This window comes from Labeo rohita, chromosome 8 (genome assembly GCF_022985175.1).
Source record: "Labeo rohita strain BAU-BD-2019 chromosome 8, IGBB_LRoh.1.0, whole genome shotgun sequence".
Taxonomy (NCBI): domain Eukaryota; kingdom Metazoa; phylum Chordata; class Actinopteri; order Cypriniformes; family Cyprinidae; genus Labeo; species Labeo rohita.
The window spans coordinates 8,262,847-8,288,809 of NC_066876.1; the positions used below are offsets into that span (position 1 = coordinate 8,262,847).

General features: G+C 35.5%; 1 protein-coding gene across 2 annotated transcripts in view; it reads right to left on the bottom strand.

Moving 5' to 3' along the window:
• Nucleotides 1–94: 94 nt before the first annotated feature.
• adamts13 (ADAM metallopeptidase with thrombospondin type 1 motif, 13) overlaps nucleotides 95–25,963 on the bottom strand; it is a 29,675-nt gene continuing 3,806 nt past the window's right edge. The window contains exons 6-31 of one of the 2 annotated variants that reach the window (XM_051116807.1): nucleotides 25,831–25,914; nucleotides 25,617–25,741; nucleotides 25,218–25,364; nucleotides 24,965–25,099; nucleotides 23,649–23,799; nucleotides 23,244–23,348; nucleotides 22,058–22,209; nucleotides 21,524–21,587; nucleotides 19,403–19,529; nucleotides 19,177–19,325; nucleotides 16,846–16,966; nucleotides 16,667–16,747; nucleotides 16,076–16,257; nucleotides 15,833–15,983; nucleotides 14,843–14,972; nucleotides 14,351–14,530; nucleotides 11,811–12,006; nucleotides 11,217–11,316; nucleotides 11,003–11,132; nucleotides 10,720–10,908; nucleotides 6,666–6,870; nucleotides 6,188–6,533; nucleotides 4,484–4,630; nucleotides 4,230–4,406; nucleotides 1,923–2,098; nucleotides 95–1,683 (exon numbers count right to left, since the gene is read on the bottom strand). In XM_051116807.1, the coding sequence (XP_050972764.1) occupies nucleotides 1,510–1,683; nucleotides 1,923–2,098; nucleotides 4,230–4,406; nucleotides 4,484–4,630; nucleotides 6,188–6,533; nucleotides 6,666–6,870; nucleotides 10,720–10,908; nucleotides 11,003–11,132; nucleotides 11,217–11,316; nucleotides 11,811–12,006; nucleotides 14,351–14,530; nucleotides 14,843–14,972; nucleotides 15,833–15,983; nucleotides 16,076–16,257; nucleotides 16,667–16,747; nucleotides 16,846–16,966; nucleotides 19,177–19,325; nucleotides 19,403–19,529; nucleotides 21,524–21,587; nucleotides 22,058–22,209; nucleotides 23,244–23,348; nucleotides 23,649–23,799; nucleotides 24,965–25,099; nucleotides 25,218–25,364; nucleotides 25,617–25,741; nucleotides 25,831–25,914 (3,924 nt within the window). In that variant the 3' untranslated portion in view covers nucleotides 95–1,509. Of the gene's footprint in view, nucleotides 1,684–1,922; nucleotides 2,099–4,229; nucleotides 4,407–4,483; nucleotides 4,631–6,179; nucleotides 6,534–6,665; nucleotides 6,871–10,719; nucleotides 10,909–11,002; nucleotides 11,133–11,216; nucleotides 11,317–11,810; nucleotides 12,007–14,350; nucleotides 14,531–14,842; nucleotides 14,973–15,832; nucleotides 15,984–16,075; nucleotides 16,258–16,666; nucleotides 16,748–16,845; nucleotides 16,967–19,176; nucleotides 19,326–19,402; nucleotides 19,530–21,523; nucleotides 21,588–22,057; nucleotides 22,210–23,243; nucleotides 23,349–23,648; nucleotides 23,800–24,964; nucleotides 25,100–25,217; nucleotides 25,365–25,616; nucleotides 25,742–25,830; nucleotides 25,915–25,963 lie in introns of those variants that run through there. The other variant, XM_051116808.1, reaches the window with a different exon arrangement.

Here is a 25,963-nt window from a genome sequence, read left to right on the forward strand (position 1 = left end):
CACTGAAGACAACTGTGGGACTCATATGCAACTATTACAGAAGGTTCAAACACTCACTGATGCTCCAGAATGAAACACAATGCATTAAGAGCTGGGGATGAAAAGTTTTGGAATTTGAATATTAGGGTATATTTAACTTATTTTGTATTTTGGGAAACATGTGACTGTCTTCTGTAGCCTCTGAAGGGCAGTACTAAATGAAAAAAAAAATATGATATTTGGTCAAAATAAGAAAAATTCCCTTCTCCATTCTGTTCAAAAGTTTTCACCCCCAGCTCTTAACACATGGTTTTCCCTTCTGAAGCATCAGTGAGCATTTGAACTTTCTGTAATAGTTGCATATGAGTCCCTCAGTTGTCCTCAGTGTGAAAAGATGCATCTCAAAATCATACAGTCATTATTGGAAAGCGTTCAAATACACAAAAATGCTGGAAAACCAAAGAATTTGTGGGACCTTTTTGTGGGAATTTTATAAATTCAACTATTATTTTCTCTTGTGGACTATATGTAAACATCTATTATGTGAAACCTTTTTATTCAGGTCAGTACTAAATAAACAATAACATGCATTTTGTGTGATCCCTCTAATTTTGGTAAAATAATTAACATTTTTAATGATTCTGAAAGGGGGATGCAGACTTTTGACCTCAACACCATTCTTAGGTTGATTCCCTTGCAAAGTGTAAACATTGTGACTATGTGGTGCTTTTAAAACCTATTTGTTTGTTTGAGCAACCTGACAAGCCTGACACAGTGACTCAATAGCGCAAGTTTATGCCTGGACTATTTCCAACCACTGAACAACAGAAAACCAGTTTAAAAACAGTCATTATTTTCACACTGGATTTAGTGGCACAAAAATTACACACTTCACCTTTCAGGAAAGTGACTATGGGCTAAGAGGCTGCTACAGACATAAACTAGGACAGGCAGAAACACTCATTCTGTTCTTAGTTTCAACTGTACAAATGGTAAGTGTGAGAAGGCTCTTGATATTACTCGGTGCCATATCATGTTAAACCCAAAGTGTACTTCAGTTTTTTACGGATATGCTATGCATACAGAGTTTGAAAGTCTGTCGATAACGTATGCGTAAAAATGAAGTATACTTATTTGAGTTTCACAAATGGTAAATAGGACTGTTATGTTAAACTCAGAGCCATACTGACTTTTTCTAAATCACTCTGTAAAATATAAGAAAACAAATTATGATTGTTATTTATTTTGTGCTGATAGCTTAGCAGTAGACTTGACACACATTATTGTCAGTTTACATAGATTAACTTATATTCATTACAATAAATATACAGAAGCACTTATATATAAACAGCAAATTGTATGATTTATGAACTATATGAACAAAAATATATGATTATATGATATATTTGATATAAAGTTAATAAAACCTATCTTCAGTTGTGATTCTGTCGTGCTAAACTGGCTAAATTATACCTAGGATGATTTTTAAATGCTCCATGGCTCTTTGTGGACTCGAAGCTCTTTTACAGACTACACTGGTTGTTCTTCAGAAGGGTTTATGTATGAATACTCAGCCCTGAACATGCCTTTGATTTGCTGATACTCCCCATGGAATTCCACTTCAGCCCTGTTTCCTGAGGAGCTCCAGAGGAAGAGCTGAGACCCTCTGAAAATGGTCGTCTTCAAGGCATCCACATCCCGAATCTGGGTAGGGGAAAGAAAACATTAGAGATTCACAACATAAACATGTGTTTATGTTTAACCCATGGGGCATCATTTACAACCACAATGTGTACCAAATTTAGCACTTGCACAATTGCTTATTTTTACTAGATGCTTGCTGAATTTCTACCTAATGCAAATGACTCTCAGAAAATCATCTTACTGACCCCAAACTTTTGAACGATAGTGTTTGTTTATATAAAGGATGAATAGTGACTTACCAGTATGTATGTGAAGTTTGTATCAGTGTTGTTGAGCACAGAAAGCGCTCTGATCTGAATCCTGAAAGCAGGTGGAGCATCGATGAACACGCGACAGTTCTGAGTGTTGGAGGCGGCTGCGCTCTTGATTGGATTCTCAATGACTCCAGAAGGAGAGAACAGCTGAACGTCACATTCTTGGAGAAAGATATATGCTGTGTTACATACTTTTAGATGATTATTTCACTTTGGCTAACTGCACCCTATAATGAAAACCCTTGTCATCATTTGCTCACCTATGGGTCTTGTCAAACCCATATGACTTTCTTTGTTCTGTTGAAGAACTTTTGTTTTATATAAAAGAGCAACTTGAAGATTCTACCAGATAAACTATCGGTCGATTTTAGAAAGTCTTCTGCTCACCAAGGCTGCATTTATTTGATCAAAAATACAGTAAAAACAGTAATATTGCGAAATATTATTATAATTCAAAATAACTGATTTCTAATTTAAAGGAGAAGTCCACTTCCAAAACAAAAATTTACAGATAATGTACTCACCCCCTTGTCATCTAAGATGTTCATGTCTTTCTTTCTTCTGTCGTGGTTTAAGACAGTTAGGGTATGTCAAAAAACTCTGACCGTATTTTCTCCCTCAACTTCAAAAATCATTTCAAAATCATCCTACATTGCTGCAGAAGTACTGACACAGTCTTGGCAAAGTGAACATGCAAAGAAGATCAAACACCCTTAACAAAAGGTAAAACAGCGATATAGGACGATTTTGAAGTTGAGGGAGAACATGAGATGGGAGTTTTTTGACATACCCTAACTGTCATGAACCGGAACAAAAACAGTCCAGGCAGCAAGACAAGATACACGTTTGGCATTATATAAATATAAATTATTATTAAAATAACTGATCGTTTTGCTAGATAAGACCCTTCTTTCTCAGCTGGGATTGTTTGAAGCCGCATTTAAACTGCATTTTGGAAGTTCAAAAAAGGGGCACCATATCGGTCCATTATATGGAGAAAAATGCTAAAAAGTTTTCCTCAAAAAACAATGTCTTTACAACTGAAGAAAGAAAGACATGAATATCGTGGATGACAAGGGGGTGAGTAAATTATTTGTAAATTGTTGTTTTGGAAGTGGACTTCTCCTTTAATATATTTTAAAATGTAATTAAATTCATGTGATGTAAAGCTGAATTTTCAGCATCATTACTCCAGTCTTCAGTGTCACATGATCCTTCAGAAATCATTCTAATATGCTGATCTGCTGCTCATTTCTTATCATTATCAATTTTGAAAACAACCATTCATAGATTTTTACTGTCAATTTTAATTGGTTTAATGAGTCCTTGCTGAATAAAAGTATTACTTTCTATATATAAAAGTGTACTGCATTTGTGTGCCACACAGGAAAGAAAGTCAGGTTTGGTATGACATAAAGGTGAGTAAATTATACAATTTATAGATTTTTGGATGAACTATCCCTTTACAATACAATCTATATTACCCTGGATGAAGTATGCAATATAGAGGTCATCGGATGCCAATTTTCCACAAGTTGATATGATTCTTTAGGGTTTTAATGAAAAGTCTATAACCTACTTTGGTTAAAAATTCTCAGTGGTAGTGTAAAACAACACCCTTTTTATCTTGTCAAAAACAGCTCTTTTCACAGCAACCTGTTTCAGTGCATGTCTCTTTAAATGCTAATGAGCTCTGCTCAGCCCTCTTCTGTGGGGTGACGAGTCGTACTTTGAGGCTATAAACTTTAGCCGCAGAACTTGCTAACTAGCACATTATTAGGAAAAGGCAATTTGCAAAGATTAATAAAAACCCTTATAATAACTACTTCTATAGTTGTTTCTTGTAGGTGAAGCTGGATCATGAATGATTCATGAGAACATAGATGCATTTATGTAGATTGGGAGGCGCATTCCCTTCAAAAACGACTGCTATGTTCATTATTACATTGAACAATAGAACACCTCAGTCGCTTAGGAGCCATTCTTGTCTCCTCCAGCATCAAAACAATGCCAGACTGTTTACAGTTCACTCAGGGCGGGTCTAAGGTAAAACGCCAGTGTCAATCAACAATCATGGGAAGGGCCTTGGTCTGTGTGACATCACACAACCAAGAATCAGAGAATGGCCTTTATAGGCATTTAAAATCCACTGGGTGTATTTTTATTATTATAGGGTGGATGTGTACACACACTGCCATCACACATTTCTGTTCAAACATGTAAAAGTGAATTTTGCATCCGATGACCTCTTTAAAAGGGGGTATGTTTAATGCCGTGTTTGTCATAACACACCTCCATGATGGCTTTTTTTGTTCTTCGTGCTCTGATAAAACAGCAGCACTCCGTTGCCGGGGGTCAGGAGGCTCTGACGCACCAGTAGGACATTTGATCGAGATTTTAGTGTTTTACCCGTCATCCTCTCACAGAGACGCATCAGGATGCGTCTGTCGTACAAGGCGATGTTCTCCTCTGAAGATTACACACAATTCACCATGTTAGTACTGCATCAGATTCCTGTCTGTCAGAAATGTAAGCTTAGTACTTACTCTGCTGGCATTTAAGAGTGCTGGATATGATTTTGATCTGAATAACCTCATCAAGAGGTCGACCGATAGCAAATATACACCTCATCTGAGTCACGTTACGCAGATCAATAGTTCCTGAGTCTTGAAGCAGGAGTTGCCCACAGATACCTGAAACCAGAGTGGATTACTTATTCCTCACAGCTTTTTTCCATTTATCCCTTTATTCATCCATCTAGTCATAGAATAGAAATGAAATACTATGTTTATAGAAGTTATATATAATATAAATGATGGTAACTGTAAGAAAATATATAAATATATTTGGAAGACTGTTTCTGCCACTAAATTAAAAAAGGTAAATGCGACTTTTTATCTCACAATTTTTATCTCACATTTTTTTTGGTGCAATTGTGAGTTTCTTTCTTTTTTATCTTGCAGTTCTTTTATTCTCTAAATTTTGTGATACAAACTAGCAGTTCTGACTTTTTTTTCTCAGAATTGTGATAGAAACTAGATAGGAAAAAAAAAGTCACAATTGCGAGACAAAAACAATTCTGAAAAATAAAGTCGTAATCTTGAGAAATAAAGTCAGAATTATGATATAAACTCACAATTCTTTTTTCTCAGAATTGCAAGTCTATATCTCTTAATTGCAACCTTTTTTTTAAATTGCAACTTGTGACATTTTTACTCAGAATTGTGAGTTTATATTAATTCTGACTTCATTACATGCAATTGCGAGATATAAACTCGCAATTATGAGATATGAGCCTCATATGCAACTGTTACATAAGATTTAAACATTCACTGATGCTCCAGAAGGAAACACAATGTATTAAGAGCCAGGGGGTAAAAACTTTTGGAATTTAAAAATCAGGGTAAATTTAGCTTATTTTGTCTTCTGGGAAACATGTAAATATCTTCTATAGACTCTGAAGGGCAGTACTAAATGAAAAAATATTATATTTAGGCAAAATAACAAAAATGAACTACTATCACTAAACAAACAAACAAAAAAAAAAAAAAACAGCTGTGGATCATTCAAGTAACAACAGAGTATTAAGAATCAAGGGGATGTAAACTTTTGAATGGGGTAATTTTTATATTTTTTTTATATTTTATATTTTATAATTTATATTTTTATATTTATATACTATTTTCTCTTGTGAACTATATAGAAACATCTTTTATGTGAAATATCTTATTCAGGTCAGTACTAAATAAAAAATAAAATGCATTTTGTATGATCCCTCTTATTTTGGTATGAGGGGGATGTAAACTTTTGACCTCAACTGTATATTCACAATTTTAACCTGGGTTAATACAGTTAACCAAGACTAAAACCATTAGAAATATTATTTAAAATCTTAAAACTGAAATAAAACATAAAAACACTGGTTCTATATGTATCTGTATCAGATTCGTATCTATATATTTAGAATTATAACTATATATTTATATTTATATGTATATAAATAACATTTTGTATGATACTTTTCAGTTTGGTTCTTCATAATGTTAATAATAATAATAATAATATCTTTACTAAAATATATAAACTTTCGTAAAATATATAAATTATGCTGACATTTTTTTACACGTAACACTTTCCAGATTAAAGGGATTTCAGAATAAAATGCTACAAAATTGTAGAATATGCCCTCTCAAAAAATGTTATTAAGGCTGACAGTCTTATATGGAGCTAGCAGACACTTGCCACCTAACTGGTCTGTGGTGGTTCTTTTGTCGTAGTACTAATGGTGCTTTTTATCACATCTGCTGTAGGCGCAATGGCTGAGAAACTCTTCCACATCTTCATTCTGACAGCTGGAGCTGGAGCTGGTGTGGTCCTCTGTGTTCCCTCTCCCCTCCGGGGCTCTGACTGGATGTGAGTGCTCTTGGGCTCTGGTGTGGAGGTCTGAGCTGAGGAACAGTCAGGACTATAGCAGGCCTGGATGGTGATGGGTTTTGGTAAGTGGAGGCAAAGAAAGGGACTGACAGGAAGAGGGCTGGACGGGCCCATGCAGGACACAGTCCGAGACTGGATCCCATCACCACATGAGACTGAACACTATGTTAGAGAACATAGAGACAATGAGGAATGGAAAAGTATTGACTTCCTGGAATATATACCCATAAAATGGTTGTTTGGGATATGTTGTTAGCATATGTAGTTTGGATCATGGATGTGTTGGCACATTACCTCACTCCACTCATGCACGTCCCAGTGGAAAGAACACACGTGTGTGAAACATGGTGCTGTGATGGGAGGCTTGTTTACTGGGTCACACCTGTCCTCCTCCACGACCCTCTCTATACCTCCCTCATACTGAACACACTGCACACTCCTCACAGTTACACCCATCCCGCATGACACCGAACAGTCGCCCAGCTCTCCAGCCTGCCACCTACACAATCATTTCATCAGTTTAGACACCCTTACTCTAATAATGTAATATAACATGTTACAATATAAATCAATTGGTTTTGGTTCAAGACAATATGCATTAAAGGGATAGTTCACCCAGAAATGAAAATTCTGTCATTACTCACCCTCATGTCATTCCAAACCTGTAAGACATTCATTCATAAGACATTCTCCAGAACACAAATTAAGATATTTTTGATGAAATCCGAGAGCTTTCTAACCCTGCATAGACAGCAACGCAACTGACACATTCAAGGCCCAGAAAGGTAGTAAGGACATCATTAAAATAGTCCATGTAACATCAGTGGATCAACCATAATTTTATGAAGGTACGAGAATACTTTTTTGTGCAAAGAAAACTAAAATAACTTTATTCAACAACAACTTCTCTTCTGCGTCAGTCTCCGCACTGTTCACAAAAGTATCACAACGTGTAGTTGCGTTGCTGTCTATGCAGGGTCAAAAAGGTCTCAGATTTCATCAAAATATCTTAATTTGTGTTCGGAAAATGTACGAAAGTCCTATGGGTTTGGAGCAACATGAGGGTGAGTAATTAATGACAGAATTTTCATTTTTAGGTGAACTATCCCTTTAAAGTGGCATTGGACATTAAGTGGTGACCCAACCAGGGGTGCGTTTCTCATACAACGACGTAACTCGCTGATTAACCTCCATAGTACGATGCATTGTTGTGGAAACAAACTAGCTAGTCACGACGGTTTCCAGAACACGGTCGCATCTCCGTTGTTTGAACCACATTAGTTCAACAATGTAGGGCCGTTGTGACGTCACTTATGTTATTTAACTTATTAGAGATCTCTAAAATGCAACTATATTGAACATGGCACCTGATGACTAATTTACTATTTTTTGTTCCCTGTCATTTCGCTTTATTTGATGTTTGATTCATCACGGGTTCTCTTACGTCATACTCTGGGGTGTCCTTCATTTATGTGCATGTGCACTATTCAAAAACTGAGCTTACAGAGCAAGCTTGAAAATACATAGATTAAAATGCATTTATAATTAGATCGAGAGAAAGATGTAGATTGTACTGCATGTTAGCTTGCTTATTGTGCCCAAGAGCATAATCTATTGAGCCCATATGTCTTACTAACAAGGAACTATGCTTCTAACCACAGGTCGAGAGCTGTAGTTCCAACCACGTAAGTTTGTGAGGCTGTTTGCGAATGTTCGTTTGAACTATGGTTTCGGGAAACACCGAATCGTTGAACTATGTTGGTAACGATGGAACTTGCGACCATAGTTGGCTAATGATGCTTTTGGGTATTATTGTTAACTAAAACTAAAATGTTAAATAATAATAATAATAATAATAATAATTACTTAAAATAAACATTAGGCTTATTTTATTTCAGCTAGTTTCTACTTTCATTTCTCATTTTCGTTTGGTTTGAATTAAGGTACTGAAATAACTAGAACTTAATAAAAACTATACAGACATATTAAAAAAAAAAAAACTAAGAAAAATGACAATAGCAATAAAATTACTAAGTAGTAAAACTACTTTTAAGTACAATTAAAATGAAAACTAAAGCGAAAAAAATCTAAAAATAGTAACAAAAACTATAACAGTATTCACATTATATTAAAAATAACACTGGGCCAAACATAATAGTAAATAGCTTTACTGTACAAAATTGTCATAAATGAACAAAACGGGACATTAAACAACTTCCTAAACACTGAATTTTACTAGTGGTTCTCAACCACACTTTCATGGGACTTTAAGATGACTTCAAATTATTTAAAATAAGAAAAATGCAGTGAAAATCTTATTTAAGCTCGGAAAAGTCATAGAAATTAACAACAACAAAAATCCTAAGAAATAACAAAAGTCTCTATCCACCTTGTTTTTCAACACGGAAGTAAGCTTATGGACGAGACTTCCGGTTCATTTGCCACTGTAAGGAAATAACGAGAAGAATAACAACGTGCAGTAAACGGTAAAACTGTTTGCACTACAAACCAGTGTGTTCATAATTAAGATAATACATTAAAATAATACGGTAAGACACTAATTTGCAATATCAAGCAGCAAAACAAGCTGTTTTGAGCAGCTAAAGCTGGACGCGGATGAGCCCGGAAGCTAGACCCATAAAATGTACAAATGGATGCGCAAACTCTTACGGCAAGAAAAGGTGGATAGTGAACGTAATTCAGTGGAGCTCTAAATAAAAAAAAAGGATATTTTGAAAATTACTGTATGCACGATTATTGTTGTGTAGTTTATGGTTAGTTGCACTCTATTACAAATTCTTCCAAGTAGGGTCGTGATGATAAATCGATGCATCATGAATCGAGAAATGATTCTGCAAAAATTCTGATATTTTCCAAATGCATCGTGATTCTGTCTTGAATCGATTCTGAGCTTAGTTTTTAACAGCAGATGGCACTACATGCTTTACAAACAGCCGTACTCTACTTGCTTCCAATTCCTTACACACATTTTTTATTTTATTTTATTTTTTATCACATTTTACATTAATCTTGTGTCATTAAAGCATTCTGAGTCGAGGTGCAATTACATGAATTAAGTGATACTCTTCAGTAAGCATTTGAGTGTGTATTTAAAGGAGAAGTCCTACATTCACATAATGTACGGTGAGTACATTGTCATCCAAGATGCTTGTGTCTTTCTTTCTATAGTCGTAAAGAAATTATGTTTTTTTGAGGAAAACATTTCAGGATTTTTCTCCATACAATGGACTGATATGGTCCCCCGAGTTTGAACTTCCAAAATGCAGTTTAAATGCGGCTTCAAACGATCCCAAATGTGGTTGTAAATGTTCCCAGCCAAGGAAGAAGGTTCTTATCTAGTGAAACGATCTATTATTTTCATTTTAAAAATTTTGAATACTTTTTAATCTCAAACTCTCGTCTTGTCTTGCTCTCCCTGAACTCTGTGTATTCTGGCTCAAGACAGTTAGGGTATGTCAAAAAAACTCCAATCATATTTTCTCCCTCAACTTCAACAATTATTTCAAAATCATCCTACACTGCTGCAGAAGTACCGACACAGTCTTTGCAAAGTGAACATGCAAAGAAGATTAAACATGCTTAACAAAAAAGGTAAAACAGTGATATAGGACATTTTCGAAGTTGAGGGAGAACATGAGATGGGAGTTTTCCGTCATACCCTAACTGTCATGAACCGGAACAAAAACAGTCCAGGCAGAGTAAGACAAGACGAGCATTTGACATTAAAAAGGATATAAACTGCATTATTTTTATGAAAATAACAGATTGTTTCAGTAGATGAGACTCATCTTTTTTGGCTGGGATCGTTTACAATCAAATATGGGATCGTTTGAAGGCTCATTTAAACTGCATTTTGGAAGTTCAAAGTCGGGGCACCATATCAGTCCATTATATGGAGAAAAATGCTGAAATGTTTTCCTCAAAACCATAATTTTTTACGACTGAAAAAAGAAAGACATTAACATCTTGGATGACAAGGGGGTGAGTACATTATATGTGAATCTTTGTTTTGGAGGTGAACTTCTCCTTTAAAAACTAGATTACAGCGCCACCTGCTGTTAAAATAAGCCCAGAATCGATTCCAGAGAGAATTGCGATGCATTTGGAAAATCTCAAAAATGATCCTCGAATCACGATGCATTGATTTATCATCGTAACCCTACCCAAGTGTAACGGTGAGTAATTGGATCATATTTTCAGCCTTCCAAGCAGCCTAGTTAAATGTGTGCAACACTGTGACTTATTCTGAACTAAGATATAATAAAGACACTACAAAATTTTCACGATAGAAGGCTAAAATGTACTCTGAAATGACTGACAGCTTTACCTGGCTGGACAGGCTTCAGTATTACACTCCACTACCTCTGCAGGTCTGGCCACAGACTGACAAGCAGATTCTCCCACCACCAGATCCCTGTTTCCGTCTCCTCCCTCCATCCTCTGGGAACAGTACAGGACTCTCTTCGCTACACCACCTCCACAAGACACACTGCATGGGCCCTGTATGTAACGCCACCTGATAAGAATTACACCATGCTCATCATCATGTAAATGTGTAGAAGCATGTCTAGAAATCGAAAACGAGTTTAAAGAGTTTAAGTAATGCTTACGTAACAGGACATATTGATAGGCTGCAGGGCTGGGTGTACATTTCTGGTTTACTGGTACGATCACAAAGGAACTCTGGCACTTCTAGATGTGACTGGTGATCCACACAGGAGAACCAAACCTGTTGAGATCCTGTGAGAAAGTGTAAGCATGTAAAATGTTGCACACGCACTCAGAAAATGAATGTAAATGCATGTGCATTCGGTTCTCATTTACCGTTCCCACAGGTCTTGGAGCACTGGCCAATCACAGGACTCCAAACATAAACCGAAACCATTCTGGAGCGGGGCATTACATGCAGGCCTGTATGGATCACCTGGATATTGAGAAGACATTTTAAAAGAGATCACATATAACTGGATTATAGAACGATATACAGCATACTACCATTCGAAACATTAAAACACGGTCACCAAGGCTGCATTTATTTAATCAAAATACAGTAAAAACAGTAATATTGTGAAATATTTTTACAATTTAAAATAACCATTTTATGTTGTAAAATAGTAAAAATGTAATTTATTTCTGAGATGCAAAGCTGAATTTTCAGGTTGACATGCAACGATGCTGTGGCTTCTTTTGATACAATTTTAGTTGGCAAAGAATAATATGCAAACTTTCTGCCCATTTTTAAACCTAAATTACTTTATATTGACTTATCAATTTACAATATCGACAATATTACCTGTTATATTAAATATATGTTGTAATCTTCCAATTGTGCGCTGACATTCAGTTCAGCAGCATTCTTATTTGTGTGACATTGCTTGATGTCAATAAAATTGCTGAACTCATTTTGTAACACAGTACCTTACTTTGGGAATCCCAGCCGACAGGACAAACGTCCACCACACAGGGAATGTGTTCTGGGGGTTTGGGTTCAGAGCACAAGTTTTGGTCAACCTCAGAATCAGATCCGTGATGGGAGCGGACACACGACACTGTTCTCTGAGCCTCTCCAGGTCCACACACAGCCGAACACTCACCAGGCTCAGACACCTGCCATCTACAACCCTCACACACACACATACACACATGAATACACACACACACAACTACAAGAATGAACATTAAATCTAAACTGACCTAATATCAATGTTTTTTTAGTACTACTGATGTCTGATACTGTCTTGGTACATTTTTACAGTCTCATAGTGATGGATTCATCAGTGCATTAAAGGAATAGTTCACCCAAAAATGAAAATTACCCCATTATTTACTCAGCCTCAAGTCATCCTAGGTGTACATGACTTTCTACTTGGTACACCTATGTCCTATGTCATTTGCTGGAATGCGAATGTATGTCAGTTAGTGGAAGCTAGCGATTACTGTTCATAAAGTTTTAAAATGGTCATCAAATGCCCATTTTCCACAAGAATGAGAAGTCTATAATATACTTTGGTTCAAATTTCTCAGTGGTAGTGTAAAACAACACACTTTTTACCTTGTCGAAATCAGCTCTGTACAGAACGAGCTGTTCTATTGCACGTTCCTTTGAATGCTAATGAGCTCTGCTCACCCCGCCCCTCTCTTTTGTGGGGTGATAAGTCGCTCTGTTTACTTTAGCCGTGAAACTTGCTAGGTAGCAAAGGCTAAGAAAGGTGATTTATGCAAAGATGCATAAAAACCCTTATACTCATTTCTGCTGTAGGTGAAGCTGCACCATGAATGATTTGCACGAACATAGATGCATTTATGTAAATCACCGGGCGCATTTCCTTCTGTTTCTTTTTTTGCTAAACATTTAGTTGCAGCTGAATACCATGAACAAAAATCAACAGGCTACGTAAAAACAAGAATCACTTAAGAGCTGTTTGCAAAATAGATTCTGGATAAATTGTTGTTGTTGTTGTTGTTTTAAATGGAAGTTGATTCTCTTACAATTCTGAAGAAAAAAAAAAACATTAGACAACTAAACAAAATCACATGTAGGCCTAATTTATAGGTGAATGATCCAGTGATTCACTCAAGATTTACTTGGTTCATTACAGGATGAATTAGTGTTTTTGAATGAATAATTAAAGACAAATACATTATTAACAGCCCACTTTCGCCACCTACTTTAAGATTATTTGGAATGCCAAATTAACTTTCAAAAGGATGATTTACTCTATATTGATCTCTACCGTACATATCAGAGGTCATTTCCGGACTATGAACTTTTATCCCAGTACTTCTGTGATTATTGAATGTTTGTAACACAGAAATAATGAACTGTGTGGTTGAAAAGACTGTGTTTCATTCATATACATGACAGTGGCTCTCTTTAGGTCAGCGGCAGCAGATCTGAATGTTCAAATCACACTAGTATGACGGAAGAAAGTTTGAGGAATCAAACAGATGAATCATTGTAATTTAGCAATAGAATCACGTTGGTAAATGAATCGTGTTTGCGATCTGTAACGACCTGTTAAATTAAAATGCTTTGTCATATTGGTGGTGACACCTCTATTGCAACATGTTTAGCTTATCACAAATATACTTTGACTTCTGATCACAAGTGTGGCCATACTTTCGCTTAGATTAGCGAGCAAGGTCTGGCAGATCGCTAGGTCGGGTCCTCAGATGAGAAAAAAAAAAAAAAGAAAGAACCGCACATAGGAATCGATAGGCGGAATCAAAATTTTTGTTTCACAAGAAGTATCCGATTCTGGAATCAGATACCCAACCCTAATCATTATTACATCCAACAACAGAACATCTCAACTGCTCAATCAAAGACATTCCTGTCTTCCCCTGCACTGGAATAGATTCAATGGCGGTTGGAGTCGAACTATTCACAGCTTAGTCAGGGCGGGACTATGGTAAGACAGTCATGTCAATCAACTATCGTAGGAGCGGCCGTTGTTGGTGTGACATCACACGTCAAGAAGCTGAAAATGGCTTGATTTGAAAATGGGGATATTACTTATAGAGATTACAAAAAAAAATAAAAATAAGGGTGGATTTTTATCATAATGGGGTGGTTGTGTACACGCACCGCCAACACACACTTATGTTGAAACAACATGTAAAAGTGAGTTTTGCATCCGATGACCCTATTAAATATGGACATTTTTCTGACAAAACTGCTTTTAATGATGGATGGATGCTCTTTATTGGACTTCTGTTGGACTATTGAATATTAACACCCATTTACTGCCTTTATAAGCTTGGAAGAGCCAGGACATTTTAATATAACTCCAACTTTGTCTGAAAGAAGACAGTCATATTCACCTAAGACGGTTTGAGGGTGAGCAAATCATGGGGTAATTTCATTTTTGGGTGAACTATCTCTTTAAAAATTAGAATCTTTGTAATCCTGCCTAACTTGCTAATTCGTTTAATTCCCACACACTTTTGCACGTTACCTGGCAGGACAAATTTGAGGGTTGCAGCTCTCAGTGGTTTGGGGTTTAGAGTCAAGCGTACAGTCCGATGCAGGCAGCTTTACCTTCACCGTACCCTGCTTCTGAACACATGTGACAGAGCGCACTCGCTCTCCCACACCACAGGGGGCGCTGCAGGCTCCAAACTCACCGACCTCCCAGCTACAACACACATACATAATAAGCAAAGCTCCTGTCTAAAATACACATTCAGTCCCTGCAGTTGTCCACACTTAAGTGTCATAATGTTATTTAAATGTTGACTGGGTAATAACGCAACAATAAGTACACATTTGAAACATAAAAGTGTCTCATTGATCAAGTGGACAGGGCCAGAGTAGTTTCCTATTTGGCTGTACTTAAGAAAAAAGCTATTAATTTGATTTTTTGGTAAATTATGAATTGTTCTGGCATGTTTGAAAGGCCAATGATTCCTCTGAGGCACAACTATGAATCTGAGACTCTGAAAGGCACCTGGGTGGGCAGTCGGGCTGGAAGCAGGGCTGCAGCTGATCTGCTGTTTGAGGGGATGAACTGCAGAGCTCATCTTCCAGACGATCACTTGTGAGCACATCCACACAATGCTGACTGATTTTCTGGATGCCTACAATAGAAAGAGCAACCAGAGAATAGGGGTATGCGATATTGACAAAAAAGTAATATTATGATATTTTCTGGGATTTACTGATAATGATAATTAGACAATATTTTCCTGAGTGTGTTGATGTGCTGGTATCTTAAGGACTATCATTGACAGCTGTCTTCTAATTTTTTTGGTATTGACACTGATAGAAATTAATCTTTTCCAAAAAGTTTAAATTGATTTTTACCTTTTATGAGTATTTTAACCTTTAAAAAGCCATTTTTTTCTAAAAGTGTGCATTATCTTTTGAGTCAAATTCTTACATTTGGGCTGTTACCAAGCAAATAAATCAGTATCAACAAAATTCGTCTTTGCAATGCAGAGGAAATACAAAAGCTGCATCTGAAGTGGCATTTAGATATATTTACACACTGTTTAATGCAGGTCATGAATGCATTTAACCTGCAGTTACAAATGCATAAATAATGTTTTGATATTTAAAACATAAAACGTTAAATACTGATATTTGAAATGATTTTTAAATAATAAAAAGATACTTTAAATGTGGAATTAAAACCGCCAGTAGCTGCCAGTAAGTCACAGTTAATAAGTGAGTCATTGCGATTAAACCGAATTATTTAAACGAGCAAAAACAGGCAATATGGTGTCCTAAACGTAAGTATCTTAATTCTTGTCTCTTGAACTGTTGTAAAATTTGTAAAATGTCAAATTAAACATTGTTAAAACATCAATTACGATATTATCGCAGACGATATATATCGCACAACCCTATCAGAGAACAACCAAACTCAAACTGATAAATAGTTAATGAAGCTTATGTAGTGTTTTATGTATCCAGAATGTAACTGCTTCTGTGTTACCTGTGCCACAGGTCACTGAGCATGCAGATATGACAGTGGACCATCTGCCCTCAGCAGCTCTCTTCACTGAAACAGCTTCGGATGAGTAGTACTGGTATGAGATGTTTGGGGTGGTAAGGTCTCCATATTCTTGCCCGTATTTCCGAAACACCTAAAAATATGAATTAAGCAAATAAACATTTCATTAACATCGATGAAGTCACAAATAACAAAGCTCCAGTAACAAAGAAAGACGCTGCAGACCTGTATGTGGATTTTGTCTGTGACTGGTCCAGAGATAGTGAGCTCTTCAGTTTGAGGCAGGTGGTCAGGTGTAAGGTACAGGTTATAGATTATGGGGCTTTTCTCCAGAGGTGAAGGGTATTTGATGCTCAGACCTGGGTTTCCATCTCCAGACACCACGTATTTATCATTTAATAACACCGCTGCAGGAAAAACAGGGATGTTTCATTGTCTTGATTATTTCTTAGGAGATACTGTACTCAGATATCACATGAATGTCAAAAAAGCCAGTCAATCCAGAAGATGCATTAAATGTATAAAAAGCGACAGTAAAGATAACTACAAAGTTAGAATAGATTTCTATTTCAAATAAATTACGTTCTTTTGAACTCTGTATTAATCAAAAAAACAAAACGTATGGGAGTCTCTACTTTAAAATGGTTTCTGAAGGTAATGGAGTAATGAAGCTGAAAATTCAGCAAAAATAGTTATTTAAATTGTAATAATATTATTAATATTTCCGATTTATCAAATAAATGCAGCCATGGTATTTAGTATTTGGTTCTTCTAACAGATTGACAACTGTATTCTGCTGAACGTAGCTGCACTCACCAAGATGTGTAAAAACCGGCTTTGTGTTAATCACATGAACCTGAGAGGCGTTCAGAGGAAGGTTGAGGAATGTGACATACTCTTGAAAAAATGAAACAGACAGAAAGATGTTATTATTCATATTTCAAAGCAAATAACTAGACAAATGATGAATATGTCTGAGAATGACCTCTTCTCACCTCCGGCTTCTCCGCCTGAATAGGTGCTTGAGATGAACTGACAGGTGGAGCCATTGCCCCCACACACTCCACACACATCCTCCACCTTCCCAGAATGCATTACTCCATCACAGCCAAACAGCTAAGCCGGGAAGTAAACAGTATGGAGAAATTATATGTGTTAAATATTTATACTGTGCACAATTTTACTCAAAAGGTGGGCAAATACATACTTGAGTTTAGTACATAACAACCTGCTGGATGTACAGATGTATACACTTGTCACACATCTACTTGCCACATTTGTAAATAAATAGACACAACATATTGATTTGAGATTAAGTATTTTAAAAGCTCAAAGCTTCCAAACAAATAAAATAGAATAAAATAAAGTCTAGGAAGTGACTTAAAAAAGTTTTAAGGGATATTGTACAAAAACGGATTTTTGGACATGAAATACTTATTTGAGTTTAAACTGTTTTAAAATATTATCTGTTTATGTTACAATCTGTTACAGTATACAAAGCAGTCATCTTGGCAACATAACAAACACCACAACAACATTACAGTACTATTAATACTGAGGTCCTCTAAATTTTCAATAGGCTACAGTCCATACGCAAGACTCAAGATTGTACCAGTTGTGTTTGTATATCTCACAAATCTAACTTAATTCTTGAAATTATGAGTTTATCTCTATTTTTATTATGAGTTTTTCTTGCAATTGAGATATAAACTCAAATTGGGGAAAAAAGTTGCAATTTTTTTTTAATACAATGGTGGAAACTAAAAATAAAAGAATTCTGAAAATTTTCTTAGATGTAATCAGAATTGCAAGATGTAAACTCAGCATTCAGATAAAAAAGTCAGAATTGCGAAATGTAGACTCAGAATTCAAATAAATAAATTCTAAATTGAAAGATGTAAACTTAAAAAGTCAGAATTGCGAGATGTAAACTTAGAATACAAAGAAGTAAATTCTAAATTGTGGAATGTAAATTCATAGAAATAAATTCTAAATTGCGGGATGTAAATACATAGAAATAGATTCTAATTTGCTAAATGTAAATTCAGAGTTCAAAGAAAAAAATCAGAATTGCGAGACAAACTCAGAATTCATAGAAATAAATTCTAAATTGCGGGATGTAAATTTAGAATTCAAAGGAAAATGTCAGAATTGTGAGACACAAACTCAGAATTCAAAGAAATAAATTGTAAATTGTGGGATGTAAATTCATAGAAATATATTTAAAATTGCAGGATGTAAATTCATAGAAATATATTTTAAATTGCAGGATGTAAATTCATAGAAATAAATTCTAAATTGCGGGATGTAAATTAATAAAAATAAATTCTAAATTGTGGGATTTAAATTCATATAAATAAATTTTAAATTGCAGGATGTAAATTTAAAGAAATAAATTCTAAATTGCTGGATGTAAATTCATAGAAATAAATTCTAATTTGTGGGATGTAAATTCAGACTTTCAAGAAAAAAGTTAGATTTGCGAGACGTAAACTCAGTATTCAAAAAAATAAATTCTAAATTGTGGGATGTAAATTCAGAATTCAAAGAAAAATGTCAGAATTGTGAGACGTAAACTCGGAATTCAAAGAAATAAATTGTAAATTGTGGGATGTAAATTCATAGAAATTAATTTTAAATTGCTGGATGTAAATTCATAGAAATAAATTCTAAATTGTGGGATGCAAATTAATAAAATTAAATTCTAAATTGCGGGATGTAAATTAAGTGAAATTAATTCTAATTTGCGGGATGTAAATTTAGAGAAATAAATTCTAAATTTATGAAAGTAAATACAGAATTCAAAGAAAAAAGTCAGAATTGCGAGATGTAAATTCATAATTCAGAGCAATAAATTCTAAATGGCTGAATGTAAACTCAAAAATCTAAGAAAAAAGAATGTCAAAAATTCAAAATTCAAAGAAATATATTCTAAATTGTGGGAAGTAAATTCAGAGAAATAAATTCTAAATTGCTGAATGTAAAAATCTTAAAAAGTCAGAATTGCAAAAAGTACACTCAGAATTCAGTCAGAACTGTGAGATATAAACCTCACAATTAAAAAAAAAAAAAAAAAAAAAAAAAAAAAAAAAAACAATTACCTTTTATAATTTTATTACATGGCAGAAATAAGCTTCCATGCATAAGTAAGCAGTGTGATACGAGAGACGCATTAGTTTCCCAGAGGAGCGATTTGTTAGTCTTCGTTGTTATTGACAACGTCCATTATTGGTGAATAACAGACCTCGAAATGTCATGACTCCTCTAAAAAAGGCTGTGTATTAAATAAGAAGTAAACTTAGTTCGCATTTTGCTTGTTGCTTTACCTGGCACTTTCCACCCAAACAGGCAGAAATGGCACCACGTGGTATAGTATGACCAGCTTCACACCGCGTCCCCTCGATGAACTGAGACCCACGACTCACCATGAAGTCCTGCTCACGTGACCGACACATCAGTTTACACTGAGCATCACCTGGAAGGGAAAAAGAGATGTAAGAGCAGATAAAACAACAAAACACAAATTGAAAAAGAAGATTTTCGTGAGTGCACCTGAGCTGTAGCCGACAGCAGGGATCCAGGTGTAGACTGAGCCGGAGTCTGGAGACACTGACAGAGGCTGCTGGTCTGTGGCTGAGCACTGCTGAGACATGAACTCCAGCTGAGTCGACTCACAGGGCTGGAACAAACAACGACAAGACGTGCGTGTCACTTTAAGCCATCAATTCATCTGCTTTTATATCAGTTTATAGAAAGTAATGTCATTTAAAATTTAGTTTTCTAGTTTTCTTGATTTAAACAGCAATCAGTTTTACATCACAACACAACATTTTAACCATCTCTCTGACCATTAAACAGGCTGTTTTTGCTACTGTACCTTTAACAGCTGTATATGCAAATGACCATTGTTATTACTCTAGTTTAGGGTTTCCAAAACTGGGCTTTGTTTCAGGGAGTTGATGAAAAGCTAATACTGAATGAAATCCTAAGAATGTTCAAATAAAAATAAAAACAAATTACAAAAGTTAGCGCCTACTTGAATAGAGAGGAAAATTTTAATTTGTTTACTGCATTTTGTGTTTACTTCCTCAGAAAACTTTGAACATCCAAATTTGTTGTTGAATTATTGAAATATTAACTTAAGGTCTCAGGACATACTTCAAGCACGTATTTTAAGACCAAGGAATTCAGCTGACAAAAAAACCCTCTAAATGATTGTTAATTTATAATAAATTTAACCATTGTTTATTGTTAATTCATGTTTGTTTATAATGCATTGACTAATACGAATTTTTTTGCAAAAATTAAAATACTCTTCCATTTAAATGTCTGGGATCTGTTAGAGTTTTTAAATGTTTTTGAAAGAAGTCTCATATGATTATCAAGGCTGCAGTTATTTGATGAACAATACAGTGAAGGATTTTTCTCCATATAATGGACTTCATTGGTGCCCCGATTTTGAAATTCCAAAATGTAATTTAAATGCAGCTTCAAAGGGCTCTAAACGATCCAAGCCAAGGAAGAAGGGTCTTATCTAGCAAAACGGGTCATTTTTTTTCAGAAAATAAAAATTTGTACACTTTTTAAGCACAAAAGCTCATAGCACAGTCTCTGGGATGCGCGTTCATGGCACTACGTACTATTGGATCATGTCGAAAGGTCAAACAACAGACCCGAGTGTTTACAAAGCGAACGCGCAAAGACTAAGAAAGTGCAAGCAAGGCAAACATTTTTATTTTTGGAAAAAAATGACAGATCGTTTCGCTAGATAAGGCCCTTCTTCCTCGGCTGGGATCGTTTAGAGCCCTTTGAAGCTGCATTTAAACTACATTTTGGAAGTTCAAAATCGGGGCACCAATGAAGTCCATTATATGGAGAAAAATCCTGAAATGTTTTCCTCAAGAAACATAATTTCTTCACGACTTAGGACAGAAAGACATGAACGTCTTGGATGACAAGGGTGAGTAAATTATTTGTAAATTGTTGTTCTGGAAGTGCTCCTTTAAAATAACTGTTTTCTATTTGAATATATTTTACAATTTTATTTTATTCCTGTGATGCAAAGCTAAAGTTTCAGCATTATTACTCCAGTTTTCAATGTCCCATGATCCTTCAGAAATCATTTAAATGTGCTGATTTGCTGCTCCAGAAACATTTATTATCAATGTTGAAAACAATATATTTTTGAAAATGGTGAAAAAAAATGTTTTTGATTAATAGAAATTTCAAAATAACATCATTTTTAGTGAAATCCCTTATTGAAAAAAATATAACAAATGAAAAGTCTTCACTTTTGATCAATTTAATCTGTCCTTGCAAAATAAAAGTTGAATTAAATAAAGTTGAATTTCTTTCAAAAAAATGTACTGACCTCAAACCTTTTGAATTGTAATGCAATTCTAGTTCAATTTTGTAAAAAACTGTTCATTGCTTGTACGTGATACCTATTGCTTTAACTGATTTTGACAGTTTAAACTCAATTGTAAAGTGTTACAAAATTAATGTCAAATAATAGGATCTACATTGAAAAAATAAATACTGTTTAGCAATGAATTAAATAAGAAAGATGAAAAAAGACCAGCATACATATCACTGCAACCTCATGGCTGCAACCCTTCATTTGACTAACATGACCTACTGAGGCCCAAAGTAAACATGCCTGACGTTCATTACCTGCTGATTACAAAGTTCAGCTTCTGTGTCCTGTCCTTTACAGACGTTACCGCCAAAGGCTGGCCTGAAACGCAGAAACATCACTATAAATATATCCATTTTTTTCTTCGCGTAAGAGCGGCGCAGCCATTTATAAATGTTATGGGTGTAGCTTCTGGTCTCATCCACGTCCAGCTATTTTTAGCTGTACAGAACGGCTTGATATTGCAAATGGCTGTTTCTTACCATGTTATTTTAATGTAATATCTTAATTATAAACACACTGGTTTGTAGTGCAAACAGTTTTACCGTTTACTGCACGTTGTTATTTTTCTCGTTATTTCCGCGTTTAAGAATAAGGTGGATATATCTGTATTGCATCTAATGTACAGCCAATAGTTTCTCAGCAGAAACTGATGCTGGATACTGCATACTAGTACAAACCAAATTTGTAATACAAACACAAAAAGTACAAACACCAAATTTCGGTCTTGGTACATTGAAAAATGTTATTATATATCAGCAGTTATGCAGTGCATATTGTCACTCTCGCACCTGGGGTTGTTGCACTGTCTTTTGCGGTAAGTGATTCCTCCTCCACATGTTCGTGAGCAGGGAGAGAATTCAGACCATGAAGACCAAGAGCCGTGAACCATCACAGAGGAACCCAAAGTAGAAGGAGACACACAGCGGCCCTTCAAACACCACTACAGCAACACCAAAACAGAATGAAAAATAAATTTTTAAGCCTCTATGTAATAGCCCTACTCCTAATGATTGAAAACATAATGGTGAATTTCATTTTAATAATCTCACACATATTCCATAAAAAGCAAGAATATAATGAAGATGCATATGAATATTCATTCGTAAGGATTCAGTGTTAAAGGGGTCACTGGATGCCAAATTCACTTGTACGTGTTGTTTGAACATTAATGTGTGTTGGCAGTGTATGTACAAATCTACCCTATAATGATAAAAATCCAAGCAGCGGTTTTTAATTAATCTGTAAAAATAATATCCTCTTTTTAAAATCAAGCCATTCTCAGAATCTTGTCTGTGTGGCGTCACACCGACTGAGGCCACTCCCACGATAGTTGATTGACATGAGCGTTTTACCTCAGTTCAGCTGTCACAGTCAGACCTCCATTATTTTGATACTGGAGCAGGGATGTAAGTTAGACAAGAATATCTCAGATTGAGCGACTGAGGTGTTGTGTTGCTGGATGTAATAATGAACATAGTGATCGTCATTTACTCCCGGACATCTGAGCCACTGAAGATGCAGTGGATTACGTTTGTTTGTGAAGGAAATGCACCTCCCGATCTACATAAATGCGTCTATGTTTGTGCAAATCATTTGTGATCCAGCTTCACTTACAGCAGAAGTATAAGGTTTTTTTTTATGAATCTCTGCAATCACTTTCCTAATAATGTGCTAGTTAGCATATTTTAGTGGCTAAATGCAGTTAAAGTAAACAGGCTCGCCACTCCGCAGGGAGAAGAGAGGGGCGGGTAAGCAGAGCTCATTTGCATTTAAAGGAACAATCCCTCAGAATAGGATTTTTGCAGAGCTCATTCTGACAAGGTAAAAAGGGTGTTGTTTTACACAACCATTAAGACTTTTTAACCAAAGTATATTATAGACTTTTCATTAAGACCCTAAAGAATCATATCAACTTGTGGAAAATGGGCATCCGATGACCCCTTTAATAAATGTTGGTCAATAGCAGTCTGTCACCTGACTGGGCCCACACTCCGTCCCATCCAAGAGTGGAACAAGGAGACGAGTGCATGAGCTACGGTCATGAGGGTTGATATGACAGGACAAAACACGACAGGTTGCCTTGATGACAAAAGAGAGAAAACATCACTTTTTAACCTCAATGGAATATCTAAGTGAGGTATTTATTTGCCAGATAAAAATGTGATCCATTTTTAACCTTATTATTATTATTTAATGTAAACGTACCATTGGAAAAGTGTACATGCATTTAAAATATATAGTATTCCATCAAAACAGAGTCAGACTATAAATATCAGTGACTCAGAGTTTAGAGAACTGCATTGGTCAAGTGATTTCAAGTCTTTAAAGTGCTAGCATGGCAGTAAGCTCTTTGATGATTTACTCTAATAAATGTCTCACCATATCGCCATTAGTGAAAGAGCAAGCAGTAGCTGAGCTGCCAAATGCTATACGACACTGATCGTCCACTCCATAGAAGAGACCAGGCCTCCAGTCCTGCACTGAACCACCCAGAACCGGCACATCCTTCACACACTCTGCCTTACCAGAACTGCACAGACAATCAACACACTGCCATCTTATAGAGAACATCCTCATGATGAAGAATACTGAGCATTTTCAGTCAGCTTTTGAAAGTCTCTTATATTCACCAAGGCTGCATTTATTTGATCAAAAATACAGCAAAAACAGTAAAGTTGTGACAAATCATTGTAATTCAAAATAACTGTTTTCTATTTCAGAATTTATTTTTGTGAATCGATTTTTGGCATCATTACTCCAGTCTTCAGTGTCACGTGATCCTTCAGAAATCACAATATGCTGATTTGCAGTTCAAGAAACAAACTGTCACTGATGCTCCAGAAGGAAAAACCATGCATTAAGAGCAAGGGGTGAAAACTTTTTGATTTTAAAGTTAGTTTTTTGGTAAGATTAACTTATTTTGTCTTCTGGGAAACATGTAAGTATCTTCTGTAGCCTCTGAAGGCCAGTACTAAATGGAAAAATATGATATTTAGGCAGAGTAAGAAACATGTACACATCTCCATTCTGTTCAAAAGTTTTCACCCCCTGACTCCTAATGTATCATTTTTCCTTCTGGAGCATCAGTGAGTGTTTAAACCTTCTGTAATAGTTACATATGAGTCCCTCAGTTGTCATCAGTGCGAAAAAGATCTCAAAATCATGCAGTCATTGTTGGAAAGAGTTCAAATACACAAAAATGCTGGAAAACCAAGGAATTTGTGAGACCTGAAGGATTTTTCTGAAGAACAGCAAGAAAGTTTAACTGTTCAGGACAAACAAGGAACTCATAAACAACTAAATTTGTATAAATTCAACTATATATATATATATATATATATATAACGTCTTTTATGTGAAATATCCTATTCAAGTCAGTACTAAATAAACAATAACATGCATGTTGTATGATCTCTCTTTTATTTTAGTAAAATAATTAACATTTTGCAGATTCTGAAAGGGGGATGTAAACTTTTGACCTCAACTGTATTCACAAAGTTTTTGTTATTGTTGTTTTTATTTCAATTAGAATTTCATGACATTTTTAATTAAAAACTTGATTAAATTTAATTTAAAAATGGTTAAATTGATTATAATTTGCAACTGAATAAAAAATACACAACAGCAGCTTTTTAAATAGTGGTCTTATGATTTTGGAGGCTGATGTATATGTCTGTGATGTAAGTGAGCGACACCTGAAGAAGTTGTGGAGCTGAGCTCTGCTGCACTGGGACCATGTGAGATCGACACTGTTATAACCTCCATCAGATGCCATCATAAAACCACTGGAGCTGCATGTGTTGCCTAGTCCATCATGATTTATGCCAAAACTGGAAAAATAATAAAGCAAGACTTTTAGCATGGTCAGTTTCACCTCACATTTTAGCATGGTAGTATTTTGACTCTCATCTGAGCTTTATTGGAAATACATAATGTTGTCAAGCTCACCTGTGGCCAATCTCATGAGCAATGGTGATGCCAAGATCAAAGCCGGTATCCTCTGTAATCACACAGTTCCACTGAGAAGAACAGACTCCGCCCAGCTGGGTCACACCTCTCACAAGTTTATTCCCATTGGGTAACACCAGATCAAACCTTCATGGTGTCAAAGAGAATCAGTAAAATGCAGGTATTTTTGGGACTGATAGTTCAAACATGTTTGAGACATCTAACAGCTTTTTTTTCCAAAAAATAAATTGCACTTCAATTCAGTATATAATACAAAATAACATAATTATACTATAATTAACTAAGTAATTGTACATTTTTCTATAATTATATCAAAAACATGGAAAATTAGATAAATTAAGAAATAATCCTTTAATTAAGAGTGCTCACAATCCACACCTGGTAATATATAACAGCAGATCTGCATGTAAAGGGTCAGTGTCAGCATCAGGGTTGACCTTCTGACCCCACTCACAAACACTTTTTAGAGAAGAAGTGATGTTTTCGGAGATCTGAATGTCTGGCTGTGGATTAAAACAAACTATATTATTCTTGTGGATTAATATAATGGTTGTTGTGTACATAATGTATACGTCACATGTGTCATTGTTACCTTTGGCTCAGTGAGAATGACCATACGAACAAGGTGAACTCTTATATTGGCACCGAGAGTAACATCTCTCAGAAGCTCAGAGGCCTGCAAAGTAGAAAAGATTTTTAAACAACACAAAGTGTCTTTGGTAGGC